This window comes from Aulonocara sp. 'chitande type north' Nkhata Bay, linkage group LG12, assembly GCF_057382095.1.
Source record: "Aulonocara sp. 'chitande type north' Nkhata Bay isolate Kocher_YH1m ecotype deep benthic linkage group LG12, A_spYH_male_GT1.1, whole genome shotgun sequence".
NCBI classification, from domain to species: Eukaryota; Metazoa; Chordata; class Actinopteri; order Cichliformes; family Cichlidae; genus Aulonocara; species Aulonocara sp. 'chitande type north' Nkhata Bay.
This window is the reverse complement of record NC_141355.1, coordinates 20,544,417-20,554,854: the sequence shown is the minus strand read 5'-3', so window position 1 is coordinate 20,554,854 and position 10,438 is coordinate 20,544,417. Positions and strand designations below refer to the sequence as shown.

The 10,438-nt window shown below is 41.1% G+C and overlaps 1 protein-coding gene across 2 annotated transcripts; it reads right to left on the bottom strand.

Annotated features, from left to right (window-relative positions):
- Window positions 1–1,075: 1,075 nt before the first annotated feature.
- On the bottom strand, window positions 1,076–9,788 carry tent2 (terminal nucleotidyltransferase 2). 2 transcript variants are annotated; one of them, XM_086314156.1, is made up of 15 exons: window positions 9,709–9,788; window positions 9,201–9,358; window positions 6,800–6,901; window positions 6,442–6,697; window positions 6,221–6,335; window positions 6,055–6,143; window positions 5,888–5,945; window positions 5,546–5,612; window positions 5,379–5,455; window positions 5,099–5,227; window positions 4,965–5,008; window positions 4,342–4,478; window positions 3,403–3,494; window positions 3,218–3,297; window positions 1,076–3,122 (listed from the first exon to the last, which is right to left on the bottom strand). In XM_086314156.1, the coding sequence occupies exons 2-15, from the start codon at window positions 9,320–9,322 to the stop codon at window positions 3,036–3,038; spliced, it is 1,455 nt and encodes a 484-aa protein (XP_086170282.1). In that variant the 5' UTR covers window positions 9,323–9,358; window positions 9,709–9,788; the 3' UTR covers window positions 1,076–3,035. The 2 variants fall into 2 exon arrangements, with proteins under 2 accessions (XP_086170282.1, XP_086170283.1); XM_086314157.1 differs by having other exon boundaries at window positions 9,705–9,785.
- Window positions 9,789–10,438: the final 650 nt, after the last annotated feature.

Here is a 10,438-nt window from a genome sequence, read left to right as displayed (position 1 = left end):
CCATGTGCTGAAACACTACGCCTGCCACCCCGCTGCTGGTGGCAACACACACCCACATATCTTGTAAGCTATCTAACCGCTGACCAGAACTATACAGGAGTCATAAAACAAGTTGTAATAGAGCGTCAAACCATAGAACAAAAAGCAAGCGGCACACTGCTGCCAGAGGAGGCTGCAAATAATATAATAAAAAAGATCATAATTTCTCTAAAGAGCTTTAGAAAAGATTATACACATAAGCTCGTGAAGGGTGAGGTTGAATAAACTGCATTACCTTGAGGAAACCAAAGATCACCGACTTGTCACATCCATGGATATGATTGTTCCAAGTTAAGCACAGCGCATGTGGATTGATGCAGAATAAATAAAATATTGTATAACTGGTTAATGATGTGTCTTTGAATGGTTGCATCACTGTGCTTGGGAAATTCTCTTAATACAGCTGAGCAAAAGTCTTTTAAGCCTTAATGGGAAATAAATGCAGAGATTTTCTGTCCAAGTGTGCTTTAATTCATTTGTTGTGTTTGTGATCATTTTCATGCTGAAAAATTAAGCTGTTGCCAATCAGATGGTTTCCAGATGGTATTGCATGGCTGCTTGTCTGTGTTCAAAAGATCCCCCAACACCGACTGAAATGACCCTCCACTGTGTTTTACAAACGCTGTAGACCCTCAATGTTGTACCTCTCTCCTGAACTCCTCTGTGCATATTGATAACAATTTGGAACTTGAATGCAAAATTTCTAATTTCTGACCTGTTGCCACTGATTTGCAGTCAAATTCATGTTCATGTTCACTTGGCATAGCTCAGCCTTTTGTCCCTGTTTCCCTTGCTTATGGTTTCTTGACATTCACCAGAGCATTTCTGCTAAGGCTTTAGCGATCAGTAGATGTATAAACTGAAGGGCCAGATGCATTTCTCACATGGCATTGAAGTACTGTTAGTCTGTTGTAGATACATTCTACTTTGATCCTGTCCATTTTCATCAAAAGGCCACAATGAACACCATTCTGAAATGTGCCAGTATTGATTCAGTCTTTTCTAAATTGTCTGTTTTAAGTAGACACAACACTGGTTCATCCCCTAAGGTAGGTGTGATTTTTAATGACTCACATATCAGTGTTAAGTCAATAAACAACATTAAAAAAAGAACCGAAGGGAAAATGGATGAATAAGCAGTAAATGTCCAAAAGAAAAAAAAAAAAACCTTGAAAGACCTCCAGAAAACCTGGAAAACTATTGCTCAAGAACGTCTGAACCCTCGGAAAGAAAACATAAAGAAATAAAAGGTGGCTCCAAAACACTTGCAAGGTATTTATAGAAAAAAAAAGTCCATAAACCTTAATTTGCTGGTTACATTTTCAAATGGTCTGACATGTGATTACGAACAACACCCCCCAAAACGAAGCCTGTGTACAATTTAATCTGATTTTGGCGCTATTTGCATAGCCAAGATTTTAGTGGACTTCACATGAAGCTCCAAAATATACATTGAAAACAATCATACATCTTTAGAGATTTAATTTTTTTTTTAAATAAACATTTAAAAGTCAGGAATTCACAAAATGTACAAAAACAGGAAAGAAAAGACAAATTTACACAAAGTGTAAATTCTTTAAATAACCTATGTATAAGTAATCCAAACATGAGTGGATAACAGGTGTTTTGCCCAAATTCATCAAGTACATTTCTAAAATGACACTGCACAGCCTTTACACCAGACAATGAGTTCTTGATGCAGGACATATGGACCAGGGGAAAATCTAGAGTCTGGCCTCTTTGCAGCCCTCGAGTGACTTAAAAGTACCCTTATCGTGCTTTGGGGGTTTCCTTAAGTCTGTTGAAAGGTTTGTGTGCATATAAAAGGCTTACAAAGTTATAACAGCCAAAAAGCAGCTGTTTAACTGCCTGAAACACCTCATTTGCAATCCACGCTTTTCTACAGTTACTTATCTACATCACTAGGTAACAAACTGGCAACCTCCCCACCTAAGCTAGTCTGATATGCCCTCTGACAAACAGTGGGGACCTGATTAAGTCCAGGCGCAGGCAGCTGCTTGCAGTACGTACAGCTTCTGGTAGCCAGCTATAAAATGTTTCAGCTACGAGAAATCGAACACCAAATATTCTGCAGACGACTGCAAGAGTGAATACGAGAATTTTTATGCGCTCCAGACAACAAAAGGTGTGTTTCAGACAGAGGCAGCAAAGCAGTGGGAGATTTCTTTTGCACTTTGAAGCGTGTAAAGAATTTTAGCAGAACCAAATGACATTTAGGAGCCTTTAAATGAGTATAATAAGGGCACTTCAAATTACAACACTGACTTAAGCTTTAGGCGGTGAGCATGGGAAACTAGAGGGCAATTAATGCGGTTTTAAGCAGAAAGTGTCTGACGTGTTTAAATCCACCACATTCTCACTGTTGACCTATAAAAATAAAAAATAAACTTTGATGTTACAAGTTGGTCCAGACAGAACCATGACAGACTGTGCATGTAAATACGTGGCAGAGATGAATCGTTTTTAAATACAACGCTGTGCAGTATGGCTCTAATAATGTGGAAATTTAACCGAGATCAGTGGCTGGGACTCGCCCTTCAAAATAAAATGCTGCTGCTTCCATTGAAGTTAACTTTATGTAAGAGTCATCTCCCAGTTCATTGATAAACATATTCCCTGCAGGGAAAACGGGCCATATAGCAGCAATATCCATCTCTTATAACAGGTTCAGCATTTTTCTGTCATCAGTTTAGGTAACAGGATTTTAATTTCAGAGGCCTCTAGCATCTCTATAAAATAAAATTTTCCCTCAAATACTGTATTATCTTCCGTTACACAAATTTGACAGCAATGCATTTGAAGTCGGTGGTCCATTTTGAATATTACAGCCACAGAGAAAACAGATACGGAAGCGGCCATGAAGGTGCCAGGGCAGCAGGGTTTCTCTCTCAGAGCATCAACATGTTGTTGCACTGTTTCAGGAGACGGTCTTGAGGTAGAGGACACCAGTTAGCTCATCTAATTAGAGGAATCTCTCATCCCCTGGATGACTCCTTAATGATGATGGCTCTGAAAGGGAGGATCGAGTTCAGCTCCTTCCTCTCGTGTAGTAACCGACACGACTGAGGAGACAGAAGCCGATTATGAATAACTCATATCTGGCCCGTAGTGGCTTGGAGAATGAAGAGCGAACACGGTTATCAAAACTTCAACGTACCTCAGCAAACTTCGCTTTAATGGCATCGAACTTGAGCTTCTCGTGGACGGCCCTGGCGACGTTATTTCTTTCAAAAGGCTCTGAAACAAAAGGAGTCACTGTTGGATTACTGTGGACATTTCTCACAGCGATGCTGATGTTAAATGGTGGTGGCTGTGGCCTGTTACTTCCAATAAACTGCATACCTTCCACACATATGAATTTGTTATTCCACTCTTTAGAATTGTTCTTAGGGAACGCTCTGGCTTCTCGAACAGAAATCACCTGTTTATCCCAACTACAAGACAAAGACAGCAACAGGAAAGGGATTACACTCAGTGCTCGTTAGACTGAAGGTTAACGCAATCTTCAAGCGCCTCAAGGACTACAGCAGTGCCTTTGCATACTACTTTATTCCAAACAGAGTGCAGACAGATTAAGTTTCTCCCAAGAATGAGATAGCTTTAGTTTAAGTCATGAAAACAAAGAAAAAACAAACCTAGCCCTTATTTTTATCAGAATTACAAGAGGGTCACATAACCATGTAGCAGGGAACACCAGATAGGCACAATAAAATACAGAAAAATTCTTCAATGTCATAGATTCAACAAGGTACTGAAAATATTCTTCAGAGATTGTGGTTCATATTGACATGACAGGATCACACAGTTGCTGCAGATTTGTCAGCTGCACATCCGAAAAGTGAATCTCCTGTTCCACCACATCCCAAAGGTGCTCTATTGGATTAAGATCTGAAAACTGTGGAGACTATTTGAGAACAGAGAACTCACTACCATGTTCAAGAAACTGTTTAAAATGATTTAAGTTTAGTGGCATGGTGTGTTATCCTGCTGGAAGTAGCTACCACACGTGTACACTGTGGTAAAGGGATGAAGCACTCAGCACCAATACTCAGGGATCGTGGTATGTCATGGTAGTGCTGTGTAAGGCCAAAGGTCTCACCTGCTCCTGCCCCTCAGCAAGAAACATGAAACCAGGGAGGAGGAAGCGGGACAGAAGACAGTGAGGAGAAACGGAGGACTGAGAGGGAGGAGGAGTTGGCGAGGAGAGTTGGAGATGAAGAAAGGGAGTAAGAAAACCAACACGGTAAAGAGCCACTCAACATGATACTCATTGGAAGATACCTGAAATCTGTGGCATAGTACTTGAGAAATCCTAAAAGCAGCTCCCCCAGAGAGGACTGGTTTCTCGAGATGTAGGGAGGGATGTGTTTGGGTCCCTCTGGAACCATGTCCAGGTTCATTAAAGGATTAAATGACTCCTGTTAAAATCAAGACACGGGACAAAAAAACATAATAAGGAAAGCAGTGAAGGAGACTTTATGACACACGCTCAGAAACCTTGCTTTTATATAGGAACATAACAAGAATGCAACCAGTTGAGTTGAATCCACTAATGCAAAGAAACTCATCACGGACGAGTTGCACTTGCTGGCACAAGCTGACTCAGACCACCAGCAACGTGTCGGCATGTCTGTCTGCATTTATAAATTAGATGGCGCTTATTTGCAAACCTTCACCTGCCTGTCTTAAAGTGACTGCAGCCAGTTTGATCACAGTTTTTGTCTTATTTTTCTCTAGTGTGACTGAGCCATTAGAGATTCTTTAAACAGTTTGTCAAGTAGCTAATTATCTTAATAAGTGGTAGGTTACAAAAGAAAAAGAATATTGTTTATAAATGGCTTTAAATGAAAACAACATTGTCAAAAAGAGATTTCAATGACTGAAAATGCAAAGAAGATACTTACTGGGTAGTCCCTCTGTAGAGATGGGAGGACAGGTTCACTAAGAGCTACAGAAAACGCATCATATACAAATCAAGTCAGTCTAAGCCAAAAGAACAAGTGGGAGGAATCTTTTCTGCACGTGTGACTGTACTGACTCTGGAGGTAGTGCAGGACCATCAGCGCCAGCGTGTAGCTGCTTAATGTTCCTTTGCTGGCATCATTGATATTATTGTACCGTGCCCATTTCTTGACGACGAGGATCATGGGTCTTACCCTGAGATCAGCTGTAAGAGAGACCAAACAAACACAGCATGTCAGAACAAGTAACCTATGCGTTGCTTATAGCTGGATTAAAAACAAATGATCACAGGCAGAGCTGAAGTTTGAAAAGCTGCTGCCATGAACAAAATTGGTCTTATTGACCGTCTCACCCACCATAGGCGTAACTCCTCAGAAGGAATGTATTCCTGATGCCCACTGTGTTGTTGACATTCAGATCAAACTCCAGATCACTACGGAGTGAAGACCGGAGAGAATCATAAACATCATAAATCTGCTTTCTGATTTGATGATGACTGTTCCAGTAACTGCTTTGCTCTCACCTGCCTTTCTCCCTGAACCTGAGGATTGGCACTTTGGCTCTGATCAGCTGATTCCTCTCTACATATGCTGAAAATCAAAGCAAACATCATGAGATCCATTGTCATTTGTTTCATTTTCTATAAACAGAAACCCATTTTCCACTAAGTGAACAGCTCCCCCTAGTGACAAAAGCATAATTCTAAGGGAAAATCTTCATATCAGAGCTCACAAAGGACACCAATAATTGTATTTTTGGTTAAGAAAACTTACTAGATAAATGCAAAAAACAGACATGTGTACGGCCGTTTAAAAGTTAACAATGAATTCTGTTTTTATAGATGATTTGGTATTTGATTACTTACAGAGGGTTTTGAACAACTTTAGGAGACGACCAAGAACACGAAGAGCATCAGTCTTTTTCTGGAACAAAAAGAAGGAACACTGCAAGTGTTAAAGAGGAAGTCAGGAAGTCAGTATCTATGATTGCACATTTCCATGACATTTACGGTACAGAAACAAAGGTAGTTACATTTCCCTTGATAACCAGGCATATATCAGCATCGCTGCACCGGGAGCCCAATTCGTTCATAGATGATCCAGTCAAGTAAAGCCGCGCAGCTGTGAGAAAGGCACATGGTGAATAAAAATCAAAGCAGCAAGACAGAGCAGAATGTGGATGTACAGGTCATACATACATGGAAAGATTTGCTGTATGTCTTGTTGCAGACGAGCGCGGCACACCTCCTTCCGCTCCAAATCTGAAGGCTGCTGCTGGCACGCCTCAAACAGCTCCACCATCTGACAACTCAGCTGAGGGCACATAAACATGTGACGCTGACTAAACCAAACAGATCTACACGTAAACATGCTCAGACTTCACGTTTATTAGATAAAGACTAAGTCCTTCTGAATTTACCTTTTCCGTAGTGCTGGCATGCAGACTGCTGGAGCTTTTCACCACAGCGGGTACCTGAGGGCGGATGTCTAAGTTAGGACCGGGATAAGAGTGATCAAAACCAGTGAGGGATAATCTTGAGGGCTGTGCCACCGCTCGGTTGGTACGATGATGTGGAGGCCGGCTATGAACTAAAGGTGGGCTGCTTAAGTGGTGTCTGGAGGTGTCAACACGTTGGCGCTTCACGTGATGAGCGCTGAACTGATCATTCTGCCTCCTGGAAGACGCACGAAGACAAAGAAAGGTGATAAGACATGTAAAAGGCAATGTACTTGGACAAATGTGGTTTATTCTTGGATCGATAAATAGTAATACATACTTGCGCCCATTGATCATAGCTGGCATGTGACGAGGCTGAACAGTAGAGGTGGATGGTGAGGGGTTCCATTCATAAGAAGGCAATCTCTCACGTCTAGGAAAGCTTACAAAAACACATATGCACATTTTACTGCACAGAACACAAACATCTAAAACAAGCAACCACTAATAAATGATGAAAAAAGATAACTTTTCAGTTTCTTTGTTTTGTTTTCTTTCACTCGGGTGCCACGAAGCATGAATCCATACAGAGCGAGACGCCTGGCCTTTGCCCTTAACAAATGTGATAAAAGTTAGAATGCAATATTTATTATTGGATTTTGTATTTAAAATGACTGCGAGACAGAGGGTTGTGGGTTCAAACCTATGGAGCTGCTCTGTGTGGAGTTTCCATGTTCTCTCTGAATACTCCAACTTTTATCCACAGTCCAAAGACAGACATGCAAGTGTGAATGGTTGTCTGCTTCTCTGTGTTACCCAATGACAAGTGGAAAAGACTCCAGCCCCACCACTGCCCTGAAGTGGATAAGCGGTTAGAAAAGTGGATGGATATATTTATAATATGGTTGGTGCTTGTCAGGAGCAAGACTTTAGAAGTTCAGAGGAATGAAGGTATGCTGACATCTCAATCTCAAGAGATTCTATACTTAGCAACACTTGACATACAAACTCACCATAAGTTAACCTTGCTAGCATTGGGATGGACCCCTTTTCCTTTTTTTGCCTTCAGGATTCCAAAAATTCTTCAATGTCATAGATTCAACAAGGTACTGAAAATATTCTTCAGAGATTGTGGTTCATATTGACACGACAGGATCACACCGTTGCTGCAGATTTGTCAGCTGCACATCCGAAAAGTGAATCTCCTGTTCCACCACATCCCAAAGGTGCTCTATTGGATTAAGATCTGAAAACTGTGGAGACTATTTGAGAACAGAGAACTCACTACCATGTTCAAGAAACTGTTTAAAATGATTTAAGTTTAGTGGCATGGTGTGTTATCCTGCTGGAAGTAGCTACCACACATGTACACTGTGGTAAAGGGATGAAGCACTCAGCACCAATACTCAGGTAGGCTGTGGTGTTTAAATGATGCTCAGTTCATACTAAGAGGCTCAAAATATGCCAAGAAAATATCCCCACACTATTACACCAGCCTTAGCATGAACCATTGATACAAGGCAGGATGGGTCCATGCTTTCATGCCATTTATACCAAATTCTGACCCTCCCCGCTCCCATTTGAACGTCACAGCAGTCTTCTGTTGTCCAATTTTGGTGAACCCATGGAAATTGCAGCTACAGTTCCTTGTTTTAAACTGAATGAAGTTGCACCCAGTGTTGTCTTCTGCTGTTGCAGCCCAGCTGCTGTTCGGTGTGATGTGTTGTACATTCAGAGATTCTCTTCTACAAACCTTGTTATTTGAGTTGCTGTTGGCTTCTTATCAGCTCAAAGTAGTCTGGCCATTCTCCTCTGTCATATGACATAAACACAGGAAATTTTACCCAGAGAATTACCGCTCACTGGCCATTTTCTCCTTTTCGGGCCGTTCTCTGTAAATCCTAGAGACGGTTGTGTGGGAAAATCCCAGCAGATCAGGAGGTTGTGAAATACTCAGACCAGCCTGTCTGGCACCAACATGCCAGGCCTTGTTCAAAGCCACTTAAATAGCCTTTCTTCCTTATTCTGACATTCACTTTGAACTTCAGCAGGTCATCTCAAGGATGTCTAAATATTTTAAATGCACTGAGCTGCTGCCATATGATTGACTGATTAGATATTTATTTACTTTAACAAGCCTCAAACAGGTGTACCCAATAAAGTGGCTGGTGAGTGTACACTGAATATATGCATCCTCTCTTGTTGCTTGGCCAAATTTGATGAAAAATTCCTGTTGTGAATACTTTTTACATTTTAATTTAGTGTTATCAGTACACAACAACATTTCAGTTTCCCCACATCAAGACTTTTAAATGAAGTTCACTATAATAAAATTGACAAACACTGCCTGTTGTAATTTCCAGCAGACCAGTTGGCCAATTAAAAAATGATGTGTAATGTCTGAGCACCAGAATCCATATTTACATAATCAGTTTTCTATCAAGTAAAAAGAAAAATCATACCAGTCTCATATATAGGAAACTACTATCTTCTTTCACTTTTTTTATTCTTAAATGACTACAGCGCTTATTCAACGATAAAAAAGGTGCCAAATAAAATCGATCACTTATCAATAATATCAACATTAATCAACCAGCCCTTGCAGCTCTAAACAAAACGCACCGACACAACAGGAAATCTCAACCACAGCTAACAAAGTTTACTGCAGTTCACCTTGAAACAACTGCTGTCCAGTACACCCCCGACACTGATACTCGACTTTTTCCATTCACGGGACTCACCTGTTGACACCTGGCAGACTTTGGTGGTTGTAATCGTAGCTCTGGGGCGCCGGTGGCGGTGGATGCAGACCGTTACTGTAGGCTGATCGTCCCCTCGGTGGGGTAGTTCTGCGGGGGAACATGCTGTGGTTCTTTAAAGAGCTCCAGCATCAACTTCGCTGATGGTACGAAAGAAGAAGAAAAAAGATATTGAAGCCCATATCATGAGTACCGGAAGAGAAACCGTCAACTGAGAAACTGGCGTCATCTGTTATCCAATAATAATATTAACAGTAATGAAAAGTTACTCGGGAAATCGAAACTTTAACGCGCAGTGTAGCAAGCTAACATTCGCTAGCTGGTGACTAGCAGCGCCTAGCTAGCTAATTTAAACATCGTTGAAGACAACAGTAAAAATTAAAGGCGTTTCTGTGATGCTTGTAATGAAGGGGGCACCTGGAGAAATGTGTCAGTAAATTCTAACAATATTCACCCAAAACCTGAAGCCAAAAAACACGAACACACCTACCAAATTGCATGTCACATGTAAACAAAACTGAAGATGCTAATTTCCTGCGTACATACTTCCGCATTGATGCCATGACGTCATGAAAAGGGAGTTAAAGGGACCGTATCCGCGAGTTCTTTAAAGGAAACACCCACCCAGCTCGTCTTTGCATGTTGCCTGCCTTTTGTTCTGTTTTCTGTCGAGATGATCCCACACTGTTATGTATGATCTATGATATATGGTGAGATCCCGGCTCTAGGGAGGCCAATCCATGACTCGTAGTGCTCCACAATGTGTTTTTCTGTTCAACTATGCTCTTACTGCACTGGCAGTGTGTTTGGAATCAGTGCAATTCTGAAAAATGAAGCTGATGCATATCAGATGCTTTTCAGATGGTATTGCACAGTTGGCCAATGCTTTTCTGTGTTTATAATTCTATCGTCAATAAGATCCAGAAGACCACTGCCTGAAATGCAGCCCCACACCTGTGCTGGGTCTTTGCTGGATTTGTCCTGATTTTAGTATCTATATTCAGATACTGTTCATCTGCTGTAGATCGTTTTTTTTTTTTTTCGCCTACCAGTTCTTCTTTTGCGCTCACCTTGTCCCATTTTAACAACATTTTTAAGGCCACACTGCACACAGTTTTGAGATATGCCAAGTCTTTCCTTGGGAATCATCTTAATGCAAAAATACTTTCTCATGTCTGTCAAAGTCTGTGCATTTTTCACAGATTAAATTAAAGAAATGG

Excerpts from the sequence above, each read along its gene's own strand:
- tent2 (XM_086314156.1), bottom strand. The coding sequence starts at position 9,322 with ATGTTCCCCCGCAGAACTACCCCACCGAGGGGACGATCAGCCTACAGT. Across the intron at positions 6,144-6,220 it reads CATACAGCAAATCTTTCCAT|CTGCGCGGCTTTACTTGACT; the intron begins GTATGTATGACC and ends CCTTTCTCACAG. Across the intron at positions 5,613-5,887 it reads AAAGTTGTTCAAAACCCTCT|CATATGTAGAGAGGAATCAG; the intron begins GTAAGTAATCAA and ends TTTGATTTTCAG.